The sequence below is a fragment of the Hypanus sabinus genome, chromosome 4 (genome assembly GCF_030144855.1).
Source record: "Hypanus sabinus isolate sHypSab1 chromosome 4, sHypSab1.hap1, whole genome shotgun sequence".
NCBI classification, from domain to species: Eukaryota; Metazoa; Chordata; class Chondrichthyes; order Myliobatiformes; family Dasyatidae; genus Hypanus; species Hypanus sabinus.
Window position 1 is genome coordinate 155,280,477 of NC_082709.1, and position 27,255 is coordinate 155,307,731.

General features: G+C 38.9%; 2 protein-coding genes across 8 annotated transcripts in view; one reads left to right on the forward strand and one right to left on the reverse strand.

The window, feature by feature from the left end:
• si:ch73-264p11.1 (uncharacterized protein LOC100000923 homolog) overlaps window positions 1-27,255 on the forward strand; it is a 210,698-nt gene that overhangs the window by 49,087 nt on the left and 134,356 nt on the right. The gene's annotated exons all lie outside the window — the stretch shown is intronic.
• Window positions 1-27,255, reverse strand: part of LOC132393369 (E3 ubiquitin-protein ligase DZIP3-like) — a 100,008-nt gene that overhangs the window by 12,949 nt on the left and 59,804 nt on the right. For all 4 annotated transcript variants that reach the window (XM_059968490.1, XM_059968489.1, XM_059968487.1 and 1 more), the window contains exons 19-24: window positions 26,717-26,987; window positions 23,431-23,553; window positions 23,139-23,257; window positions 20,054-20,122; window positions 17,976-18,072; window positions 8,144-8,247 (exon numbers count right to left, since the gene is read on the reverse strand). In XM_059968490.1, coding sequence (XP_059824473.1) covers window positions 8,144-8,247; window positions 17,976-18,072; window positions 20,054-20,122; window positions 23,139-23,257; window positions 23,431-23,553; window positions 26,717-26,987 — 783 coding nt within the window. The remainder of the gene's footprint in view (window positions 1-8,143; window positions 8,248-17,975; window positions 18,073-20,053; window positions 20,123-23,138; window positions 23,258-23,430; window positions 23,554-26,716; window positions 26,988-27,255) is intronic.

A 27,255-nucleotide genomic window follows, 5' to 3' on the forward strand; every position in this document is an offset into this window, starting at 1 on the left:
TGCTCCTCTTGCAGGATGTGGGAAGTCAGGGAGACCTTCGGTGTCCCTGACAACAATACCTGCAAGAAGTGCATCCAGCTGCAGCTCCTAATAGACCGTTTTAGGAAACTGGAGCAGGAGCTGGATTACCTCCGGATCATTCGGGAGACTGAGCAGTTTATAGATAGTAGCTTCCGGGAGGTAGTTACACCTAAGGAACAGGGCACAGGTAATTGGGTTACCGTCAGGCGAGGGAAGGGGAAAGGGCAGGTAGTGCAGGGTTCTCCTGTGGCCATTCCCCTCCAAAACAGGTATACTGATTTGGATACTGTTGGGGGGGTGGGGGGAGATAGCTTACTTGGGGCAAGCTGTGGCAGCTGGATCTCTGGCACTGAGTCTGGTTCTGCAGTGCAGAAGGGAGGGAGGAAGAAGAGGAGAGCAGTAATGATAAGGGACTCCATAGTCAGGGTTACAGACAGGAGATTCTGTGGTCATGACAGAGACTCCCGGATGGTTTGTTACCTGCTGGGTGCCAGGGTCAGGGATGTCTCTGATCACATGCACAGCATTCTGAAGTGGGAGAGAGATCAGCCAGATGTCGTGGTACACATCGGTACCAATGAGATAAGTAGAAAGAGTCAGGAGATCCTGAAGAGTGAATACAGAGAGCTTGGTAGGGAGTATAAAAACAGGACCTGGAGGGTAGTAATCTCCGGATTGCTGCCTGTGCCACGTGCCAGTGAGGGTAAGAATAGGATGCTCTGGCAGATGAACACATGGCTGAGAAACTGGTGTAGAGGGCAGGGTTTCAGATTTCAGGATCATTCGGACCTCTTCTGGGGCAGGTGGGACCTGTACAAGAGAGACGGGTTACACCTGAACTACAAGGGGACCAATATACTTGCAGGGAGGTTTGCTAGTGTTATTGGGGAGGGTTTAAACTAGTTTTGCAAGGGGATGGGAACCAGAGTGCCAGAGTAGATAGTGGAATAGGGGTAAAAATAAATGATGTTAGTACTTCATGCAAAGTCACAAATAGTAAGGTTGTGTGTGGTGGTAATAATCTTCTGAGGTGTGTATATTTCAATGTGAGGAGTTTTGTGGGAAAGGCAGACGAGCTGAGGACCTGGATTGACATGCGGAATTATGACATCATATTACTGAAACTTGGCTACAGGAGGGGCAGGACTGGCAGCTCAATGTTCCAGGGTTCTGATGTTTCAGACGTGATGGAGGCAGAGGGATGAAGGGTGGGGGGGGGGGGGGTGGCTTTGCTAGTCAGGGAAAATATTACAGCAGTGCTTCGGCAGGACAGATTGGAGGGCTTGTCTACTGAGGCCATATGCGTGGAGCTGAGAAACAGGAAAGGTATGACCACATTAATAGGGTTGTATTATAGACCACCCAATAGTCAGGAAGAATTGGAGGAGAAAATCTGCAGAGAGATAACAGACAATTACAGGAGGCAGAAAGTTGTGATAGTAGGGGATTTTAATTTTCCACACATTGATTGGGACTCCCATACTGTTAAAGGTCTAGATGGGTTAGAGTTTGTGAAATGTGTTCAGGAAAGCTTTCTAAATCAATATATAGATGTACCAACTAGGGAGGATGCAATATTAGACCTCCTATTAGGAAATGAGTTAGGGCAGGTGACGGAAGTGTGTGTAGGAGTACACTTTGGTTCTAGTGATCATAACGTCATTAGTTTCAACTTGATCATGGATAAAGATAGATCTGGTCCTCGGGTTGAGGTACTAAACTGGAAAAAGGCCAAATTTGAAGAAATGAGAAAGGATCTAAAAAGTGTAGATTGGGACAGGTTGTTCTTTGGCAAGGATGTAATTGGTAAGTGGGAGGCCTTCAAAGGAGAAATTTTGAGAGTGCAGAGTTTGTATGTTCCTGTCAGGGTTAAAGGCAAAATGAATAAAAATAAGGAACCTTGGTTCTCGAGAGATATTGGAACTCTGATAAAGAAGAAGAGAGAGATGTATAACATGTATAGGCAACAGGGAGGAAATAAGATGCTTGAGGAGTATAAAAAAAGTAAGAAAATACTTAAGAAGGAAATCAGGAGAGCTAAAAGAAGACATGAGGTTGCTTTGGCAGTCAGAGTGAAGGATAATTCTAAGAGCTTCTACAGGTATATTAAGAGCAAAAGGATAGTAAGGGATAAAATTGGTCCTCTTGAAGATCAGAGTGGTCGGCGATGTATGGAGCTAAAAGAAATGAGAGAGATATTAAATGGGTTTTTTGCATCTGTATTTACTAAGGAAACTGGAATGGAGTCTATGGAAACAAGGCAAACAAATAGGGAGGTCATGGAACCTATACAGATTAAAGAGGAGGAGGTGCTTGCTGTCTTGAGGCAAATCAGAGTAGATAAATCCCCAGGACCTGACAGGGTATTCCCTCAGACCTTGAAGGAGACTAGTGTTGAAATTGCAGGGGCCCTGGCAGAAATATTTAAAATGATATCAACGGGTCAGGTGCCAGAGGATTGGAGGATAGCTCATGTAGTTCCGTTGTTTAAAAAAGGCTCAAAAAGTAAGCTGGGAAATTATAGGCCGGTGAGTTTGACATTGGTAGTAGGTAAATTATTGGAAGAAATACTAATAAATAGGATCTGCAAGTATTTGGATAGACAGGGACTTATTAGAAACAGTCAGCATGGCTTTGTGCATGGTAGGTCATGTTTAACCAATCTATTAGAGCTTTTCAAGGAAGTTACCCAGGAAAGAGGATGTTGTATACATGGACTTCAGTAAGGCCTTTGACAAGATCCCGCATGGGAGGTTAGTTAGGAAGATTCAGTCGCTAGGTGTACATGGAGAGGTAGTAAATTGGATTTGACATTGGCTCAATGGGAGAGGCCAGAGAGTGGTAGTGGGGGATTGCTACTCTGAGTGGAGGCCTGTGACTAGTGGTGTGCCACAGGGATCAGTGCTGGGTCCATTGTTATTTGTCAGCTATATCAATGATCTGGATAATAATGTGGCAAATTGGATCAGCAGATTTGCTGATGATACAAAGATTGGAGGTGTAGTGGACAGTGAGGAAGGTTTTCCAAGCTTGCAGAGGGATTTGGACCAGTTGGAGGAATGGGCTGTAAAATGGCAGATGGAGTTTAATGCAGACATTTGTGAGGTATTGCACTTTGGAAGGTCAAACCAAGGTAGAACATACAGGTAAATGGTAGGACACTGAGGAGTGCAGTAGAACAGAGGGATCTGGGAATACAGATACACAATTCCCTAAAAGTGGCGTCACAAGTAGTTAGGGTTGTAAAGAGAGCTTTTGGTACATTGGCATTTATAAATCAAAGTATTGAGTATAAGAGTTGGAATGTAATGGTGAGGTTGTATAAGACATTGGTGAGGCCAAATTTGGAGCATTGTGTGCAGTTTTGGTCACCTAATTACAGGAAGGATATTAATAAGGTTGAAAGAGTGCAGAGAAGGTTTACAAGGATGTTGCCGGGACTTGAGAAACTGAGTTACAGAGAAAGGTTGAATAGGTTAGGACTTTACTCCCTGGAGCATAGGAGATTGAGGGGTGATTTAATAGAGGTGTATAAAATTATAATGGGTATAGATAGAGTGAATGCAAGCAGGCGTTTTCCACTGAGGCCAGGGGAGAAAAAAAAAGGTCATGGGTTAAGGGTGAAGGGGGAAAAGTTTAAAGGGAACTTTGGGGGGGGCTTCTTCACGCAGAGAGTAGTGGGAGTGTGGGATGAGCTGCCAGTTGAAGTGGTGAATGCAGGCTCACTTTTGACATTTAAGAAAAACTTGGACAGGTACATGGATGAGAGGTGTATGGAGGGATATGGTCCAGGTGCAGATCAGTGGGACTAGGCAGAAAAATGGTTTGGCACAGCCAAGAAGGGCCAAAAAGCCTGTATCTGTGCTGTAATGTTCTATGGTTCTGACACAATCACAGGTGAAAATGCAAGTGGCGATTGAGCAAGCAAATTTAAATTACAACTTGTAGAGTAAAATAAAAATTGACAGTATAGTATAGAGAAGCTGGTTAATAGAAAACTTATTTTTGAAATGTTAGCATTGTTCCCTGTTTTTCTCAGTTTGTACAGGGGGAATTGTCATAAAATTTCCTATGACTGAAATAGAGAACACAAAGTACACTGCAGATGCTGTGGTTAAATCAACACGTACAAACAAGCTGGATGAGCTCAGCAGGTCGGGCAGCATCCGTTGAAATGAGCGGTCAACAGATGCTGCCCGACCTGCTGAGTTCATCCAGCTTGTTTGTACGTACTGAAATAGAGAAATTGTTTAGCTGTATCTAGTTTTCTGTAGACTTACATACTGTAAACATTGAAAGAAAACAGAAAATTCAGAAGGATGTTGCCGTGACTTGAGGACCTGAGTTGTAGGGAAAGGCTAAATAGGTTAGGACTCTGTTCCCTGGAGAGTAGGAGAATGAGGGGAGAATTGATAGAGGTATACAAAATTGTGAGAGGGTGTAGATGGGGTACATGCATGCAGCATGGAAGTTTTGGCAAGGCAAGGGTTAAGGTAATGTCCAGGCAAGGATAGTTTACAGATGGTGTGCAGTCAAGAGAGATCTTTGAAGAGCATGGCTTCACTTTGCAGAGCAGGGGACCAGAGCCATTTGGCATACAAAGACAAGATAAAGATGCAAACTATGGATTCTAGTTTGACACTTACTATTGGTCAGTTACTTTACTAATTCTTAAGTATTATTGGGCTTTTACATGTAGATTCCATTGGCTATTAATAGCTATATTATCGTGGTGTGATTGATTGTGCAAATAAGAAATTTGAATATCCACAAAGTTACCAATTGGTTAATGTGTCCAATTAGTCAATTCTGTATAAAACAATGGCATTTCTTTGTTCAAACTTTTGATCAATTTGGTGACAGACCATGCTGTTCTCCTGGTGTACAAGTAAATAAAGTGCAGTTCAGGACGGAGTGAAGTTTTCAGAGTCAAGTCAATTGACAGTGACGACAGGCTTTGTCCAAAGCCCAAGTACATTTATTATCAAAGAATGTATAAATTATACAGCCTTGAGATTTGTATGCTTACATGTAGCCACAAAGCAAGAAACCCAAAAGAACCCAATTTAAGAAAAAAGACCAACACAATGTACAGAGAGAGAAAGGAAAAACACATCATGAAACGATAAGAAGCGAGCAACAGTATTCTGAAACAAGTTGGATCTGAATCCGCAGAGCTCCTGGAGTAGGCCCAAAGCCTCAGTCTGAGTTCAGCATATTAGTGGGGCAAATCGCCACAAATCTCATGGACACTAACCCCAGCAGCCAGGGCAGTCTCACAGCCTCAGCAACATGGAGCAAGGAGTGAAAATCTCGGGAGAGCGAGCGAAATTGGCCACGGGTGAGACTGGAATTAGAGGTAATAGGTTAAGGCTGCCAGCTGCCAGGGGAAATGGTGATTGTGGATTCATATGCAGCATTTAAAAGAAGTTTGGATGGGACAGGTTTGGAGGTCTGTGTTCCAGTTGTGAGTTGATGGGACTAGGCAGAATGACAGTTTGGCAATGACTAGGTGAGCCTAACAGCCATTTCCTGTGCTATAGTGCACTATGACTCTGTGTCAAGAATAGGAGACAAATTTGGACAAATGACTGGATTACTGTTAGGGGTGATATATCCGACTAAGTTCAATTGAAATTATATACTTTAGGAGAAAAATGACATTAAATAACTTTTATTTGATAAGACTGTTCAAAATTTTATTTTACTAAACAAGTTTCCAGATCTACAGACAAAGCTATGAAACAAGTTTATAAGATCCTGGTTAAAAAAAAATCAGTTTTCTACGCATCACTTCTTTTATTAAAGAGTGGTGAAGAGAGGAAAAGTTGGTGCAGCAGTGTTGAACATAAGCAAGTGAACAACACACACAGAATGCTGGAGGAACTCAGCAGACCAGGCAGCGGCTATGGAAAGAGTAGTCAACATTCCGGGCCAAAACCCCTCGGCACGACTGGAGAAAAAAGCTGAGGGGTAGATTTAAAAGGTGGGGAGAGAGGAGAGAGAAGCACAAGGTGATAGGTGAAACCTGGAGGGGGAAATATGAAGTAAAGAGAAGTTGATTGGTGAAAGAGACAGAAGGCCATGGAAGAAAGAAAAGGGGAAGGCGATGTGTAGGCAAGGAGAAGAGGTGAGAGAGGGAAAAGGACATGGAAATCGGTGAAGGGGAGGAGGGGCATTATCAGAAGTTTGAGAAATCAATGTTCATGCCATCAGATTGGAGGCTACCCAAACAGAATAAAAGGTGTTGTTCCTCCAAACCTGAGTGTGGCCTCATCATCACAGTGGAGGAGGCCGTGGACGGACATATGGGAATGGGAAGTGGAACTACGATGGGTGGCCACTGAGAGAGCCCCCTTTTACTGGCTTAAAAACAAAAAGTGAAACAGATTTTTTGAAGAACTAAAAACAAGACCAAAACGTGACTAATGAGAAAAGAGTGGGAAATTAAAGTGGAATATTTATTTTCTTTATAGGTTTACAAACAATCACGGTGGAAATAAGTTTGTGACTAAAGAACATAATTTTTTTTCTTTTGATGATTATTCTTGTTTTTTTTTATGTATAATTAATATAGGTTACATTGATTAATGTACTTTTGCTGATATTTTAATAAGATATTGTTATTACTAATTTAACTAAGTCTAATGTACCCATAACCTATTCAATTTCACAATGTTTTTTTTCTATGTATGAAATTCAATAAAAAGATTGAAAAAGAAAAAGACTAAAGAACATAAAACTGAATATAATGAACAAAAATGGAAAATACCTCAGCAAAAAAAAGAGCTCATAGTGGATATGTTGCTGTGGTCTGAAGATACAGAATTTAAAAAATAATAATCTTATGTATAAATCTTGCTTGTTGTGATTGTGAGCCCCAGACAGAGGTTTGTCAAAGCTTTGGAGAAAATCCTCTCGCTACCATTCGTATGGACAATAATGGTGTTACAAGTGAAAGCAGTTGTTATCAAGGGCTTTTTCTGTAGTAGTTTGCATTTTTCTTGTTTCAGGGACTGTGTGTGGCAGAGACGTGCGTATTTGCTGAATGCTTAAAAAAATGGAGGGCTATGCGCCAGGGAAATTCTGGGCAGTCTCTAGAGTAGGACACATGTTCGGCACAACATTGCGGGCCAAAGAGCCTGTAATATGCTGTAGATTTCTATGTTCTATGTAATTGAAAATTAGGCACCACAGTAGCGTAGCTGTTAGTGTGACGCTATTCCAGCTTGGGACACTGGAGTTCAGAGTTCAATCCCGGCACTCTGTGTAAAGGGTCTCTGTATGTCCTTCCTGTAGAATATGTGGGTTTTCCCCATGTGCTCCGGTTTCCTCCCACGGTCCAAAGGTGTACTGGTTTGTAGGTTAGTTGGACATTGTGAACTGACCCGTTGCTGGGGCAGCATGGCTCAAAAGGACAGAAGGGTCGACTCCGCGCAGTATCACTAAATAAATAAAATGAATAAGATCGAGTTGCTGTTTCAATGGTAAACTGACTATAACTGTATTCAGATTTCAGCAGAACAGACAAATCTCCCAATAACAGTGACCGTACTGAGTCCTGGGAAATAAATTTTCACTGAAGCAGCAGAGGCTGCTATATAGGAGTGCATCCCACCTCCTCAATAGATCCTGGCTGAGTCCCTCTAATGTGACGTGACCAGTGGGTGCAAAATCTTGTGCTGTACAACTTTTCGTCCGGCAACCACATGTGCGCACTGAGTAATTTCTTCAGTAAAAACAGTATTACAAAAAAAAAGGCCAGTTCTAAAAAAATCTGCAGACAACTCATGACAAAGTTCACATTATTAACACCGTTCACCCCAGAAACTGGAAAACGAAATGTGATTGTGTACAAACATGGGGGAAATAATTAACGTGCCAATGAGGTAGAGGGTGACTACCTTTTGTGCACAGTTTAAATTCCTTTGTGCGCCAACAGCAGATGACGTGTTTGTGCATGCACCTGAGAGGGATCACTACATGTGCGTACCACCTTCAGAGGCCAGGGAGCCCACCCCTTTATAATTATAACATGGCACTGAAGTGTAATTATATACACAGTGATGCTAAAACTATGCCGACATACAAATCGGACATTGTGTGTGTTAAATCCACTCACCTCCCCATATTCTCTTCGGCTGCCTTAAGGTGCACTGTACAGTCCTGTTCAGCCTGCTGGAGCTGGAAGAGACCATTATCCCTCCGACACTCCAGAACCAAAACCTGAGAAAAGCAGCACACGAGAAGTGTTAAACAGGCTCTCCAACCCAACTTGACCATGCTGTTTATCTGAGCTTGTCCCATTTGCTTGCATGTGTGCAATCTGCATCTAGGCCTTTTCTTTCCATGTGCCTGTCCACATATCTTCCAGATGTTGTAAATGCACCTGTTTTGTTCAACTTCCTCTCCCTGTTAGTTCTGCACACCCACTATCCTCTGTGTGGAAAAAGTCACCCCCTTAGATCCCTTTTAAATCTTTACCCTCCAACCTTAAAATCATGTCCACAAGTTTTAGACACTCTAATCCTGGAGGAAAAAGCTGAGTCTGTTCATCCTCGTTATTTATAAAGTATTAGCAGGGGGCTAAACACACAGCCTTCTGGTGTACTTGTGCTGATGGAGTTTGTGGAGATGTTGTTGCCAATCTGAACTGACTGAGGTCTGCAAGTGAGAAATCCAGGGTTCAATTGCACAAAAAGATATTGAGACCTAGGTCTTGAAGCTTAGTGATTAGTTTAGAGGGGATGATAGTATGGAATGCCAAAATGTAGTCGCTAAAGAGCATCTTCACTGCCCAGATTTTCCAGGGTTGAGTGAAGAGTCCGTGAAATTGCATATGCTGTTGACCTATTGTATTGGTAAGCAAATTGGAACAGATCCAAGTTACTTCTCAGACAGGAGTTGAAACGTTTCATCACTAACCGCTCAAGGCACTTCATCACAGTGGTTGTAAGTGCTACTGGACGATAGTACTTGAGGCAGGTTGCCATATTCTTTGTAGGCACCGGTATAAATGGAGCCTGCTTGAAGCTACAGATGGCCGATGCAAGAGGTCAAATATATTGGCAAACACTCCTGCCAGTTGATCAGCACAGGTCTTTAGTACTTGCCAGGTTCCACATCCTGGTTGGATGCGTTGGTTGGGTTAACCCTCCTGAAGAATGCTCTCAGGTTGGCTTCAGAGACTGAAATCAAAAATCAGAGGCAATGGGAGTTCATGAAGGTGCCTCCATGTTTTCACAGTAAAAAAAAAAGAGCATAAAGGCATCAGGAAGTGAAACCTTGTCACCTATGTTGCTTGGTTTCACTTTGTAGGAAGTGATAGCATTCAAGCCCTGCCACAGCTGTCAAGCATCTTGCGGTCTGCAATTGCCATTTCGCCTGTGACATGGCTTTCCAAAGATTGTGCCTGGACCTCTTGTATTTTATTTAATCACCAGACCTGAGTTCAGTTGGTCTGGTCCTAAGTAAATTGCAGATTTCGTGGTTAATCCAGGGATTCTGGATAGGGAAGACTCTGAATGAATTTGTGGAGACACAGTCATCTATGGCTGTTTTTATAAGGTCCATGGCAACCATGCTGTGTTCATTTTGATCCTCCAGTGAGTCCTTGAACACGGCCCATCCACCAACTTGAAGCAATCCTGTAGCTACTCCTCTGCCTCTTGCAACCACTCCTGTATGCAGGTAGGAGGAGGAGTGCCAAGTGATCAGAATCCCGAGGTGCAGTCTACGGATGGAACAGTAGGCATTCCTCATCAGAGTGTAGCAAGTGATTGAGTGTGTTACAACCCTTGGTGTTGCTGCTGATATGGGCAGAGATTTCTTCAAACAAGCCTGATTGAAGTCCCTGACAGTGACTTGAAAGGCATCAAGGTAGGCCGTTTCTTGTTTGCTGATGGTGGTAGTTATTACTGCGAGTGCCTACTTAACACTGGCCTTTGGGGGAACGTAGACTGTGGTCAGAATCATGGAGGAGAACTCTCTTGGTAAATATAATGGTCAGCCCTTAATCACTAATTGTTCCAGATCGGAGGAACAAAGAGTTTATCATGAAACACAAACTCCCACCTTCTGCCTTCTCCAAATCAGCAGACTGGTCCATCCTGTGTCTCCAGAAGTCCGCAGGTCTAATCACCGAATCTGGTGTGTCCGGAGTGAGCCATGTCTCCATGAAACACAGAACACAGCAATTTCTCATTTCTCTCTGATATAGCAATCTTGCCCTTAAATCTTCATTCTTGTTCTCCAGCAACTATACATTTGCAAACAAGATACTGGATAGAGGAAACATATACCCCTTCAATTTAGTCCGGCTTGCTGAAGTTTCTACGTTCAGATCTGGCCTACTAGTTCACTGCGAGCATGGATGTGTCAGAAACCACTGGTTTCTTCTACTCTTGGCTTTTACTTGTGCACAAAATAGATGTGGATGGTGATGGTGATGATTTTCCAGTGGCCATTCATTGCTTAGAGGAACAATCATTGAGAATCACTGGAGAACAGTTTGAACCTCTTCATATGGGTGGGAATGAGCACACGGCATTGACTTCATCCAGCTCATTTACTCTGGAAGTCCTTCAGTTTAAATGACCTAAATGCAACTTACTGCAGTCGACAGAGATAAATTTCTTGCTCTTCTTCTCTCATTCATGTAGATCCTGTTGTAATCTTGGTTAAAACATCTTCACTGTCTCCTGCACCACCAATATTGCATCATCTGCAAACTTACTAATGACATTACCAACATTATCATCCATCATTTAAATAATAAACTACAGTGGACCCGGTACCGATCCCTGTGGCATATCACTAATCACTCTCCCCCTTTCAAAACAACAACTCTCCACTAATATCCAATGACTGCTTCCACTAAGCCAATTTTCTATCCATTTGGCTTACCCTGGATCCCATGTGAGCCAACCTTCCAGAACAGTTTACCACCTGTAACCTTGTCAAAGTTGTTGCTAAAGTCCACGTAGACAACATCTACCATATTGCCCTTATTATTCCTCTTCTAAAACTCAAAAAAAAAAATCACAGGAATCTCCACACACAAGGCTATGCTGACCATTTCTTATCAATCCCTGCCTTGCCCAATCCTGGTAGATCCCGTCTCCGAGAACCCAATCCTGTAAATTTTCCATCACTGATGTTAGGCTTATTGGCCTTAAGCATGAAAGTTCACTCTCATTTTAAAGGTTCATTTATTATCAAACTATACAACTCTGAAATTCTTCTCCAGATAGCCATAAAACCAGGAAAGAAAAGAACGTTAGCACAATCATCGATGCCCAATCTCTCTTCCCTGCACAAAAAAAAACAACAAAAATGGAACAGGCACATTGACCCCCAAATCACCCTACCTCACGAACAAAAAAAAAAGAAAAAGACAGAGTGAAAAACACAGAATATAAAAAAACTATAAGACTGGGTGGGGGGTGGGGGGGGAGTCTATTGTCCAAGTCCCTAACCAAAATGCAGAGAAGCTGGGCAACATGCTCCGGGCACAGCGGTGGGCCTTTCCCTCTCCAGTAGCAGAGCAGAGACCTCATTAAATCCCCCAGTGCTTCATTAGGTATCTTTGAGAAGGTATTCTGTACAACAAAATTCTGCAAAATTACATAATTCTTTCCTAAAGGTGTGTCTATGGCAATTCTGGAGAAAAGCTAAAGGTTGCTTTTATTTCTCATCCAGTCAGCACAGCCAGTGAATTAATGCAAGAAGACAACAGTCTACATCAGGGTCCTGGACTACACTTTAGTATAAAAACCATGGGCAAACCTGCATCTATACGCTGAAGAGTTTTCGTACAATTACATCCAAAGTAATAGTTTATGTAGATAATTGTGGGAAATACAGTAATTGTTTTGGTTTACTATCCCCTCCAGGAGTGAATGTTGATCGTTAGGATATCCTTACAACTAATAGACATGGGGAAGTTTTTGCTACACAAGGTTGTAATTCTGAAACATCCATGATCCTGTACATTTCAAAGAAATCTGAATAAATCTGTAGATGCACAGCTGATCCGGATTATACAGCCTCGCTGACGGACAAGTGACATCTTCCATCACTGGCTCCTCTCCTTCCATACAACCACAAGAGTGGCAACATATGCAATTTCCTTTGGCATCAATAAACTATCTATTGATACCTGCCCTCTCGGCACTTTCATTTCAGTTTTCCAGCACTCCAAACACATTCTGCAGCTCACACAGTGATTTACTTATTCCTTTCTCAATTCAGAAAATTGTACTCATTGCTGTTGATGTCTCTTCATTGGACCAGGTCACTTTCTTTTTGTGTACCATCTCTACACAGTTCGTAAGCTAAGCCCAGTATGGAGTTATCTCAGTCACTTTAACTGATTGCTCCATTCCCACCCTGACCTCTCTGTGTGTTGTCTCATAAACAGTTCCAATGTGATCAAAATTACCAGCCCATGTTTTGTCTGAACATATTACATTTTTTTAATAAACTTTTTTTATTGAGTTTTCAAATAATTACAGAAATAAAAGAAAATATATGAAAAATATATATATATACCCTACCCCCCTCCCCTTAACCCCTCCCCCCCTAACATCCCTATAGAAAAAAGAAAGAAAGAAAAAAAAAGGAGTGCCTGGATATCGGAAGATCCCCACATGCTCCATGGAGTTCGTAATAACTTTAGTATATTTATTTATTTCTTTCCCCAAATAACCAATTATTTCATCTTTGGAGCACCTATAGATTTAATCCTGTCTTTTGTAAATAAGGGCGCCAAATTTTCAGAAATGTTTCATATTTATCTCTTAAATTGTAAGTAATTTTTTCAAGTGAAATACAGCCATAAATTTCCTTCTTCCAACGATCTATACTTAAGTATGCATCCGATTTCCAAGTAACTGCAGTAGCCTTTTTGGCTACTGCCAATGCAATTTTTATAAATTCTTTCTGATATTTATTCAATTTGGGTTTCGGTTTTATCTCTTCAATATCGCCTAGTAAAAATAATATTGGATTCTGTGGAAGTTGTGTTCCATTAATTTGTTCCAATAAAACTCTTAAATTTGTCCAAAAAGGTTGAATTTTAGAACAAGACCAAGTAGAATGTAAAAAAGTACTGATTTCTTGGTTACATCGGAAACACTGATCGGATAAATTTGGGTTTAATTTATTTATTTTTTGTGGTGTAATATATAATTGATGTAAAAAATTATATTGCACTAATCTTAACCGGACATTTATTGTATTTGTCATACTATCAAGACATAGTCTTGACCAATTTGTTTCTTCAATTTTAATATTCAAGTCACTTTCCCATTTTTGTCTTGACTTATGGACTCCTTGTTTAATTGCCTGTTTTTGAATCAAGCTATATATACAAGAAATAAATTTTTTAGTCTTTCCTTTTTGAATTAAAGTTTCTAGTTCATTAGATTTTGGCAATAACATTGTTTGACCGAATTTTTCTCTTATATAAGCCCTTAATTGGAAGTAACAAAAAAGAGTGTTGTTTGATACTTTATATTTATTCTTTAATTGATCAAGTGACATTAATATACCTCCTTCAAAACAATCTCCTACATATCTAATCCCTTTTTGAAACCAATTATATAAAAGTTGATTATCCATTGTAAAAGGAATAAGTCTATTTTGAATTAAAGATCTCTTTGCTAATAAAGATTTCTTTGTCTCATCATCAACATTTATCTTATTCCATAAGTCAATCAAATGTTTTAATATAGGAGATTCTTTCTTTTCCCGTATCCATTTAGATTCCCATTTATATATAAAATCTTCTGGTGTATTTTCTCCTATTTTATCTAGTTCTATTCTAATCCATGCCGGTTTATCTTTCTCAAAAAAAGATGCAAAAAATCTAAGTTGGTTTGCTTTATAATAATTCTTAAAATTTGGAAGTTGTAACCCTCCTAGATCAAATTTCCATGTTAATTTTTCCAACGATATTCTTGACATCTTACCTTTCCAAAGAAACTTCCTCACATATTTGTTTAACTCTTGAAAAAAACTTCTGAGGTAGTTGTATTGGTAGTGATTGAAATAAGTATTGTAGTCTAGGGAATATATTCATTTTTATGGTATTTACTCTACCTATTAATGTTATTGGTAATACCATCCATTTATCAAGATCTTCTTGAAATTTTTTCAGTAATGGTAAGTAATTTAATTTATACAAGTTCTTTATATCATTATCAACTCTTATACCTAAATATTTTATACCATTTGTCGGCCATCTAAATTGAGTTATCAATCAACATTGACTATAATCTCCTTTAGTAAGAGATAAAATTTCACTTTTATCCCAAATTATTTTATAACCTGATATTTTCCCATATTCTTCTAATCTATAGGATAATTTACACAACGAGTGCAATGGGTTTATTAAATAAAGCAGAACATCATCAGCAAATAAGTTAATCTTGTATTCCTCCTGATTAACTCTAAAACCCTTAATATCTGGGTCCATTCTAATTAATTCAGCTAATGGTTCTATCGCCAACACGAATAAAGCAGGTGATAATGGACAACCTTGCCTAGTTGACCTTGTTAGCTGAATTGGTGTTGAAATTTGACCATTTGTCACTACTTTAGCTTTGGAATTAGTATTTAAGGTTTTAATCCATTTTATAAAAGATACTCCTAATCCATATTTTTCCAATACTTTAAATAAAAAATCCCATTCCAATCTATCAAATGCTTTTTCTGCATCCAAAGCAACTGCCACACTCATTTCCTCCCTCTTTTGTGCCAAATGAATTATACTAAATAACCGAGTTACATTATCTGCCGATTGCCTGTTTTTAATAAATCCTGTTTGATCCATATGTACTAATTTTGGTAAGTATTTAGATAATCTGTTAGATAAGAACTTTGCTATTATTTTATAATCAGTGTTTAATAAAGAAATAGGTCTATATGATGCTGGCTTTAAAAGATCTCTATCTTTTTTTGGCAATGCTATTAAAATAGCTGTCGAAAAAGATTCTGGAAGTTTATGCGTTCTTTCTGCTTGATGTATTAACTCCATAAAAGGAGGAATTAATAAATCTTTAAACTTTTATAAAATTCAGGTGGAAAACCATCTTCTCCTGGAGATTTATTACTTTGGAGTGATCCTAGGGCTTCTTCGACCTCTTTCAATGTAAAAGGCATATCTAATCCCTTCTGTTCTTCCGTATTTAATTTTGGAAGAGTTATTTGTGATAAAAACCTTTTTATCTTGACATTATCATTTTGTGATTCTGATTTATACAACTCAGAATAAAAATTCATTAATTTCTAAAGGTTTATAAGTAATTTTATTTAATCTTGTTCGAATTGCATTTATTGTTTTAGAAGTCTGGTCTTGTTTTTAACTGCCGTGCAAGGACCTTATGTGATCTTTCACCTAGTTCATAATATCTCTGTTTAGTTCTCATAATTGCTTTTTCTGTTCGATATGTCTGGAGTGTATTATATTGTAACTTATTAATAAGTTGTTTTCGTTTTTCTTCTGTCATATTTCTTTGAGATTCTTTTTCTAATTTTGTAATCTTTTTCCAATCGATCTATTTCTATCATATATTCCTTCTTAATTTTAGAAGTATAACTTATTATCTGACCTCTCAAATATGCCTTCATTGCTTCCCACAATATGAATTTATCATCAACTGAATGTGAATTTGTATCTAAAAAGAACTGAATCTGCTTTTTCATAAAATCACAAAAATCTTGACGTTTTAGTAACATTGAATTAAATCTCCATCTATAAATTGATTCCTCTTTATCTGTCATTATCATTGTCATTATCAAAGGAGAATGATCTGACAATATTCTCACTTTATATTCCACATTTTTCTCTCTATCTTGAATATTCATTGATAATAGGAAAAAATCTATCCTTGAATATGTTTTATGTCTATTTGAATAAAATGAGTAATCTTTCTTTTGGATTAATTCTTCTCCATATATCAATCAAGTTTAAGTCTTTCATCAATGATAGAGTTAATTTTACTACTTTTGATTTTGTGACAACCTTTGTTGATCTATCTAAAACTGGATCTCGACAAAAGTTAAAATCTCCACCTATTAATATGTGCATATGTGCATTAGCCAAATTCAAAAAGACCTCTTGTATAAATTTTACATCATTTTCATTTGGTGCATAAATATTCATAAGAGTCCATAGTTCCGAAAAAAAATTAACAATGTATAATTACATATCTCCCCGCCAAATCAATTAATACGTTTTGTATTTTAATTGGTAAATTTTTATTAACCGAAATTGCAACTCCTCTCGCCTTTGAATTAAATGAAGCTGCAATAAGATTTCCAACCCAGTCTCTTTTTAATTTCTGATGTTCTTTGTCTGTTAAATGTGTTTCTTGTAAAAAAGCTATATCTGTTTTCATTTTTTTAACGTATGTTAAAATTCTTTTTCTTTTTACCAGTCCATTAAGCCCATTAACATTAAAACTTTAAAAATTCAGTAAATTAGTCATTATTTTTAATTATGTTACTCCAATCTATGATAATACCTAATCTTTCAACTTTCGTGGTATCTTGGGAAATCTTTTTAAAATTCTCCAAGTTGCTATGTGTGTCCCCACCGATCATCCAGGCAGAAAGATAGAAGAAAAATAGAGTAAAGAAAAAAACAAAATACCCCCCCTACTAATGTTGTAGAAAAAAAACATAACATTCCCCCCCCCTCTGTTGTACGGGTCATGGCAATCGCCATGATTACACACGTGAATCCCGTAGTAACCAATCCAAAGCTCCCCAGCCCCCCTGCAACATCATATTACAACATTGAATTCAGTAGTTTCAGTTAATAATTTCACACATTTCTTCTTGGTGTCACTAATACCTTTCTTTAATTATCATAGTGTGGCGACCCATTTCCTGGCACATCCGAACCGGCTCACAATTAGATAGCCTACGGGGGTTTGCAAGCACAGAGCTTTGGAGCCTCTGCGCCACGGGGGGCAGGTTGAGGGAGGCTTAAAAGTGAGGCTGAAGATTTCGAATAAAGTTTTTTTTCCTTCGACTGCAGTTACCGACTCCGTGTCGTAATTTTAGCGCTGCATGTAGCACACCGCTACAATAGCATTATTTACACAACCTCAGCTGCAACTCCCCCTGCCACAGACCTGTGCTTTGATTCTCTCCTCCCCTCATTTTCTTGAGGTACACATTGTAATATGCCAATTTTAGAGTTCTAATGAAAAGTTAACTACTCTAATTGTTTACTCCGTTCTCCTCTCCACAGATGCTGCCTGACCTACTGAGCATTTCTAACAGTTTCTAATTTTCGTGACAGTTTTTCAAAATCTGTAACCTCTTGCTATCTGTAAATGTAAGAACAATTAACCACATTTTCGACTCAGGCTGAGAATTTGTCACAGTACTCCAGTGACTACATTTATACACGTAGTTCTGGATTAATACTGGGTGATTCAATAGGCTGTGCTCTAGAGTATTGACTTTGAATTTATTTTAACATAATTTTCAAATATGACTGGTACAAAACAGTCCTTAATCAATTAAACTAATGAAGTATGTGGTCAACATTTCAATTCTGTTATTCTCATTTTGAATGGTTTTAAGTTCTGCTAACTAATTTGATGCTGGTCCTTAAATCAATAAATTGTCTTTTCAATTGTGGTTGGTCATTTTGTTTCTCAAGTAAAAATGGGTTTTACTTGAACTTTGAAATTTTCTGTAAATTAAAACATGCTATTTCTGATTAAAGTTATCAGCACTCAGAGTAGATGCATTTTTCCATGAGACTGGGTATACTTTATTTCCCAGTCAGTCAAAATTTCTACAATATATTTCAAATAACCAATATTAATGCAAGGACTGTATCACCACAGGATTTACCCTAAATATATACTTCGACCCTTTGCAAAAATGAAAGTATGAGTGCATCTAACAAGTTTTTGTTACACATAGATTACCTCAGCAGCAACTGCTCGCTTCGTTGCCTCTACCAACTTCACAATATTCTTTGCAGTTACGTCCTCCAGTTTAGCTTTATCCTTATTCCACAGCATCCTGCCATAGGATTAGTAACAAAGTCATATCACAAACTGAACCAATCTTCTGTGTAAACTTTAACAATTTAGTAGTATGAGGATTCAATCAAATGCAGTTAGTTTTACATAGGCTTGGTAAAAATGATTTTTCAGCAAGCAAGTGTTGCTAAGTGCAGATTTTATCTCGACCTTTCGAACTGATCAGCACCTCCACAAAGTGCAGGCCAATGCAACAGCACAGCTTTGCTGCATGCAGAGAGCTGGCCCATGACAAACTGCTTGGCCAGTGTGTCCAAAAAAGAGACGCTCAGTCTTTACTGGTGTAGCGATGAGGAAGGGGGCTCTCCACTGATGCAGACAAGGCTTTCTATCTCACCCAGTACTGAGGATAAGAAACGCCAAGGTCCAGCAACGGGAACATCCATTACACTTTCCGTACCTCCCTCAAACTCCACCTTCCAGTATATCAGTGGTTGGAGCAGGAAGACTATTTAGCTTTAAAATAGACAGCATAAAACTTGCAGCTTCCACTGATAAACTGAATTCTGCAAATCCCATAATGTTGGATAATTCTAAATACTCATTTTTAAAAACTAAATGTTTTTTCTGTTAAATTTATTTTAAAAAAATCGAATTCTGTCAAGGCTGATTTGGGGAGCTCACACAAAAAGTTAAACAGTAGCATGAAAGCATTAGTTACCAACACTGAAACAGTTATGAGGTCTTTCCACCCACTCTCAGTTCATCTGTACATCGACAATAATTACTAGCATCGGGTTTCGATACACCTGGCCAGGCCTTGCAACTTTCCTGATGAGAAGTTTGATCGAAGTCCCACTCAAGGTTCCAGTTTGCTGGTTGGCTCTCAGTAGTCGAGAAGTTACTGTTAAATCCTGGGGAAGATGTTTTTCCTTTTCAAACTATCAACTTGTCCTCAACACACTATCACTGACTTTCAGTGGTGAGGAAAAGTTGCCTGTCTATGAGAGTACCTCTCCAATTGCTGGGGGCTGATCATCAGGTACTATCTGACATTCGGCACCTATAGCTCGTCTTCCCCAGCAGTCCATCTTGCAGTAACGAGACTTTACCTTCCATATATATTCATACACTAGGAGGAGACAGCCTTTCAACCAAGAAGTTGACTTGAAATCATTATCACAAAAGTTAAGCTTAAGCAGTCTATGACAGGCACGTAAAATCAGAACTAAGACCTCAATGTTGGTGGACCAGCATTTTGCCAGTGGTAGATAGTATCGTGATACTTCAAAATGAATATTAAGTAACAGCTATAATAGTTGGCATTTTATTCTATAGCTTTTAGATTAAAGTTCCACATAACTCAATGGTCCACGTGGCAAGGCTGTATTGAGGTGAGGATCTGTAACGTAATAAGTACCCACCCAAGAATCAGACACTTTGTTGATAATAATTACTGATTTTTGTCCATTTCAGGTAAGGTTTCATTAACATTAAAGTTCGTGCTTCTGACGAACTCAGCCCAGAATTAGATGAGTATGATGTTGATCATTTGGTGAATATTTTTTGATATTTTGGATATTGAAATGTAGCTCAACATATTGATGGCCAATAACAAAGCCAATCCCTGCTCAAATAATTCAGAAAAATGAAACATTCAAAAGCTTTGGCAGTGTTGACAGCCAAATTGGTGATGATGTTGTGGGTGGCCCTGTCATAGTAGAGGGCCTTGATGAGGTTGTTGCAGCCAACTTCTCTCAGCAGTTTCCTATCCATAGAGCTGCACAAGGCAAGTTATTGTCTTAAACATAGGTCAGTGGTGAGCATAGTCAACTCATCACCGAATACAAATTCTAAGCCTGTTACTTCATCTTTCTGAGAACATTAGTGACAGTAATCCTTTACGTTAATATTTGAGACAAGTTGTCTCCAGACTGACCCTTCACTTTCATAGCCTATTAGATCTGAGTTATCTGTTAATGAAACACTGTTCAGAATCTGTGATTTACTGGAGAACATACCTCTCATTTGAATATTGTGCAGTAACTTTCTTTATCTCCTCTTCTTTCCTTTGAAGTTGTTGCTTTAATCTAAGGGCAAAAGTACAGTTGTTCGTAAAGCAAAGCTCAATCTAATTTCTTGGACTATGTGATACATAAACAAAATGAAATGCCAAATTATCCACATATCAAAATTTCCTCTCCTCAACTACAGCGGCTTTTACTTTGAAATGAAGCATTTTGGTTGCATTAACAAAAGTGATAAATTTTGCTCAGAACCAGAAACAAATAGCCCAAATCTTTTGCCTTTACCTCCTGGACTATTAAGGATAGCATACTAGTAAGAATTTAACCAATTGCAAACTCCCTCTCCATATGCCAGCAGAAGTTGGAAATACGCCATTGGGTATAAATCTCGGAGCACAGCACCTGAAAACTTTGCAAGAACGCTGTCAACAGATGCACTGCAGGAGGTCAGGGTTCTGGCACACCGCCCATCTCAAAGATAATTAATGATGTGTATTATATTGATCTACACTCACAATTCAAAAATAAATTCTTCCCCTGTACCATCAGATTTCTGCAGTCCATAAACCCATGAACACTACCTCATTATTCCTTTTTTTGTGCCCTATTTATTTTGTAATTGATAATAATTTTATGTCTTTGTACTGCTGCCACAGAACAATAAATTTCATGTCACATGAGGTAATGAAAATAAACTTAGTTCTAATTCTAAGATGGAGTTTAATCCAAATGTGAGCTGTTATACCACAGGAGGCCTAACAAAGAGGCAAGGATAGAGTTAACGGCACGACCCTTAATAACACTGATGTGCAGAGGGATCTTGGGGTCCAAGTCCATGAAAATGGTCACACAAGTACAAACCCCATTTCCAGAAAAGTTGGGATATTTTCCAAAATGCAATAAAAACAAAAATCTGTGACATGTTAATTCACGTGAACATTTATTTAACTGACAAAAGTACAAAGAAAAGATTTTCAATAGTTTTACTGACCAACTTAATTGTATTTTGTAAATATACACAAATTTAGAATTTGATGGCTGGAACACACTCAACAAAAGTTGGGACAGAGGCATGTTTACCATTGTGTTACATCACCTTTCCTTTTAATAACACTTTTTAATCGTTTTGGAACTGAGGATACTAATTGTAGTAGATTTGCAATTGGAAATTTTGTCCATTCTTGCTTGATATAAGACTTCAGCTGCTCAACTGTCCGTGGTCTCCGTTGTCTGATTCTCCGCTTCATGATGCGCCATACATTTTCAATAGGAGATAGATCTGGACTGACAGCAGGCCAGTCAAGCACACGCACTGTGTGTCTACAAAGCCATGCTGTTGTAGCCGGTGCAGAATGTGGTCTGGCATTGTCCTGCTGAAATAAGCATGGACTTCCCGGGAAGAGACGTCACCTTGATGGCAACATATGTCTCTCTAAAATCCTAATATACGCCTCAGAGTCAATGGTACCTTCACATACATGCAACTCACCCATGCCGTGGGCACTGATGCACCCCCATACCATCACAGATGCTGGCTGTTGCACCTTTCGCTGATAACAATCAGGATGGTCGTTTTCATCTTTGGCACAGAGAACTCGACACCCATTTTTTCCGAAAACTAGCTGTAATGTGGACTCATCTGACCACAGCACACGGTTTCAGTCTTTCGGTCCATCTGAGATGAGCTTGGGCCCAGAGAACTCGTCGGTGTTTCTGCATAGAGTTGATGTATGGCTTCCTCCTTGCGTAATAGTTTCAAGCTGCATTTCTGGATGCAGCGACGGACTGTGTTAAGTGACAATGGTTTTCCGAAGTACTCCCGAGCCCAGGTGGCTATAATTGTCACAGTAGCATGACGGTTTCTTAGGCAGTGCCGCCTGAGGGCTCGAAGATCACGCGCGTTCAACAGTGGTTTCTGACCTTGCTCTTTGCACACTGAGATATGTCTGAATTATCTGAATTTTTTCACAATATTATGTACTGTAGATGTTGAAAGACCTAAATTCTCTGCAATCTTGCATTGGGAAATATTCCTTTTAAACTGACTAACAATTCTCTCACGAATTTTGGCACAAAGGGGTGAGCAACAACCCATCTTTGCTTGCAAAGACTGAGCCTTTGATGGATGCTACTTTTATACCCAGTCATGATACCTCACCTGCTACCAATTAGCCTGCTTAATATGGAGTCTTCCAAACCGGTGTTACTTGAATATTCTGTGCACTTTTCAATCTTCTTTTAACTCTGTCCCAACTTTTGTTGAGTGTGTTGCAGCCATCAAATTCTAAATTTGTGTATATTTACAAAATACAATTAAGTTGGTCAGTAAAACCATTGAAAATCTTTTCTTTGTACTTTTGTCAGTTAAATAAGGGTTCATGTGAATTAACATATCACAGATTTTTGTTTTTATTGCATTTTGGAAAATATCACAACTTTTCTGGAAATGGGGTTTGTAGATAGGATGGTAATGGTGACATATGGCATGCTTGACTTTTGTCGGAGGCATTGAGAACAAGAGAGGTATTGTAGCTATGCAAAACTTTGGTAAGGTCTGTGTGTAATTCTTATCACACTATTACAGGAACGCGATAAAGCTTCGGAGAGGGTACAGAAGAGGGATACTAGGATGCTGCCTAGATTAGAGGTTATAGCCATAAAACAAGATTGGACAAACTTAGGTTGTTTTATCTTAAGTGTCAGAAGCCAAGAGGAGACCTGATAAAACTATTAGAGGTACAGATAGGGTAGACACTTTGAATCTTTTTCCCGACTTTGCATTTAAGATTGTTGGGGGGGGGGGGGAGAGGGATTGAGAAAGAATTTTGTTTAAAAAAGAGAGTGGCAGATGCCAGGAATGCGCTGCCAGTGACAACAGATACGATAAAGGTATTTACAAGGCAGTTAGACGCAGGAATATGCAGGACATGTAGGGATTTGGATCAAACACAGGCAGAGGAGAATTAGCATAATCTGGCATCATCTACAGGCCCTGATATTGTGGACCAAAGGGCCTGTTCCTGTATGATTATTAGAGATTTGAACCGAATGTATATTACACTTCTAAATACAGGCATACCGGGATAATTCCTGATGATAATATTCTTGTTGTTTTGAAATCATGCTTTCTGCATCAATTCTCCGTTGTTCCTCATTCTTGAATTGAATCATCAAATGTTCTGAGTTTTTCTTAAGAACCTGAAAAAATTTAAATTATCTACATATCATATCAAAATAATAATTGTGTAATTTTGCAAAGTGCAACCAGTGAGATACCCGCTTCCAATGAAAATACCCACATTACACCAAAAGACCAAGGCCACAGAACACTACAGTTTACTATCATTCAAAGGAAATATTTAAACACTTACTTTGTTTTCAGTTTCAAGATCAATCAACTTCTGCCTGAATTCAGAATCTCCTTTACTATTTTGACAAACATACTCCTGTATTTTGGTGGCTCCATCAGCTTCCAATGGGGATGAATACAAATCCTATGAAGAAAATCAAACATCAAACCATTAAGAAATTTTCCTGCACTGAAATATTTGACTCCATTTCTGTACCCATTTTTAAACTATCCAAAACAACTATGGAGTCCTTTGGTAATTCAGAACATAACATCACACTGTCCATTCAGAACAAATAATCTCACCAGAAGGGCTAAAATCCTTCGTAGACAGTGATTCAGCCTTGTATGCAATTTGCTTGCCCTCATTACTTAAAGGCTTTGCTAAATGTGCCAAACGCAATGATGTTCCATAGTTCAAAAACTTAAAACTGATCCAGGGTTGAAAGTAACTTTTGCACTTGCTCCAAGGCTTTGGCATCTTTTTTTTAAAGCAATGGGCAGAATTAAACTATATTTTAGTAGAGGCCTAACCGTTATGATAGGTTTTTGCCTTAGTAAGCGCAATTCCATGCACTGTTGCTTTATTTTAGAACCACCACTTGCCCTATAAATGTACCACTTAGTTCATACTGCCTTGTCTTCTACTTTTTGTAGTTGAACTTCATTTGCTCTGTATCTGTCATTTCACTAGTTTATAACTGGCTGAGGCCAATGGCCACCCTATTACGTTTCTATCATTTGTAAACACTTACATTATGCCCTGTATTTTCCAAGTTTGGGTCATTAATATACATCAAAAAGAGCAGTTCTATTAATAATACCAGAGAAATATTGCATGGAACCATGGAATCCAAAAACTGTTCTTTGGTCAATATCATATCCAAACAATCATTCTCCTTTCAATCTTAAGGGTTTTAATTTTGTTATCACCATTTATGTGGAACTTTTTCAGTGGGCCTTTGAAAGTCAATATACACAAGTTTCTCTATTACATAAATAAAGGATTTAGTAATTTGCTTTTTAATGAATTCATATTAACATTCATTTATCAGTCCATACTTTTTAAAATGATTTTGTAATTGCTTAATTATCTTTTCTCTATTTTAAACAGAAGTGCTCAACTTCTGCCACCAAAACCACACGCAGGAAAAATTGATTATGGACATTTCCAGTCTTTCTAATGTCTCACAGTTTCTTAGGTTACAGCAAATAATTTCTGAGCACCTTAGATTTATCCATTCTTATTCCATCCTATTTTAACCTTGTTCTCTTCCAGTTGGGCAAATGCAAAGTGCATATTTCATTCAACAGTCATGCCCTGTGCCTCCACCTCCACGAAGTCTTTTCATACTCTTCATCAGACTCATTCTTCCAGAGTTTGTTCTGATTTATACCCTTTATGTTCCTTGTTATGTCCAAGTTTTTCAATAATTGTATCTGGACTAAGAGATTCAGTTTCTAGAATTATTTGCAGAGTTTTTCAAGGGACTGTAAAAGTCAAAGGTGTTTCACATCACTTGAATCTAAAGGCTGATTTATACTTGTGTGTACAGGCTATGCCGCAGCCCTGATTTTCACTTCTGCGTTGCTCTACGCCATAGTGAGCAGGCGTTGGTGTGCACCAAACCGCTAGTTGGCGGTGGGGTTTCTATGCCACTGGGTGGAGTTTCTTTGTGAGAGACACGGATGAAGAAATGCATTTCAAACATCTTCGCATGTCAGCAGGTAGATTTGACGATTTGGTTCATCTATTTCGCATCGGTGTACAGACATGGCAGAGAAGCAGCAACCGGAAATACATAGGAGGAAATGCGATGCTACCAAGCGGACCAATCACAGTTGTTGCGGTCTGCGTCACCGCGACGTGTGAGTTAATTTTTTGGGGAGGTGCGTGTCACCCTGCGGCGTAGATGCGATGCACTAATATAAATCAGCCTTAATAGCTTACTAAACCATACATTCAGATGATTGGGCTGGACAACTTAGTTGGAAACAGGATGAAAGACCGTGATACCTCCATAAGGCCATAGGACATAGAAGCAGATTTAGGGCATTTGGATCGAACCTGCTCTGCTAATCAATCATAGTTGATTGTTTTCCCTGTCACTTCCATTATCCTGCCTTCTTCCTGTAACCATTGGCAATGAGGGATTCCCAGCCTGGGTTCATGGACCCATCAGTTAATGATTGGGGACCCTTACTGAGCAATAATCTATCAGCCTCCACTTTAAATATACCCATTACCGTCCTCTTCAGCCATCTGAGGCAATGGATTCCACAGATTCAACACTCCCTGGCTAAAGACATTCCTCCTCATCTCTGTTCTAAAGGGATGCCTTGTATTCTGAGGTTATGCCCTCTGATCCTAGACTCTGCGACTATCGAAACCTTCTCTCATGTCCACTGTACCTACACCTTCCAATATTCAGTAGATGTCTATGGAAGTTTCCATATTTATGATCCCGAAGCTGCATGCCCTGGGTAACAATACCTGCAACCAGAGAGTTTCCAAACTTCCCAGTTGCGCATCAGATATCTCTTGCAGTTCGTATAAATGAGGTTTATGGTTTTACTCATTAGCTGCACTGAAGAACAAACCAAAGGGTCCTTTATAGTGGGTCTTGCATAATTTGCAGCACTGTCAAAATTTAAAGGCAAAGATTCTAAGGCCTTGCATGACTTTAAGATACATTGAAGGGATATAGGGAAAGAACATTGGACTTTACTATTTGAAAGACTTTGCAATATCTTACATCACTGGGCAAGCAGTCTGAGGTAGTCGTAAGAGTGTGAAGTTGCCCGAGTGTTCCAAACAGTAGTGAAGATCAACAAGTCCATTGTAGGTACTTCAGATCTGTACCAGTATGCACTGTTTAGCTATTCCCTGATGTCTGAAGAGCTGATGTAATGTCCAGTCACAATTGCCAGGTTCAGGTCCAGCCTACATGTTTCAATTCATCATGGATAGTTAAAAGGCAAATATTTCATTTTGAGATAAAGACCAGAATGTATCCAGTCACATACTACCATAAAAGGCTATATTTAGGATAAAGTTAGCATTTCAGTCATTGAAACATAACTCAATGATAGACGTTTTCAAAGAACCATGAAATGGTTACAGAATTGGTTCCTGAAATGAATATTTTCTACTCTACCCAAGGCTTTTGCATTCTTCCTATAAAAGATAACCAGAACTGAACAGTTGCAATGAATACAAATACAAAGCAGATTTCAATTTATTTTATCTATACAATTGTACCTCGGGGGGGGGGGGGGGGGAGGTAAAAAAGGAAATTTAAACTTACTACGTTGGAATCTTTGATGATGAAATCAATGTCATCCAGTTCTCCATCACTCTGGTAGGTCAGCTCAGGCAAATCAGCTGATTGGTTAACTTCATGACTTGTAAAAGAGGGCACAGTACCACTGCCATCAGTTGCAGAGTGTAAAACCAAAAACGAAGAGTTTGGAGGAATGACTCCAAATGTAGAAACGTTACAGATGGTATTTGCCATTAGCTCACTTCCCTTATTCTTATTTGATTGGTTTTCTTGCACAGGAATTGACAGCACCTCACTGTAACAAAAATAAATGCTCAGTTAAACGTGACTAAAATTAATATGCGGCATAGAGATAATTGTGAAGTTTCCTTGAACTTTTCTTTGCCAAGGACTGAACTTTACAGAAGCTTTATTAAAATCATTCAAACTAGTGAATATGATCATCAGAAGAATCAAAGGCTCATAATAATCTATTTTGTACAGTAGACCTTGAAGTTTCAAATGGCTTATCTAAATGTCCTTATGTTATGGATAAAGACGTTGTGCCCTTCTTTACTTCCAGT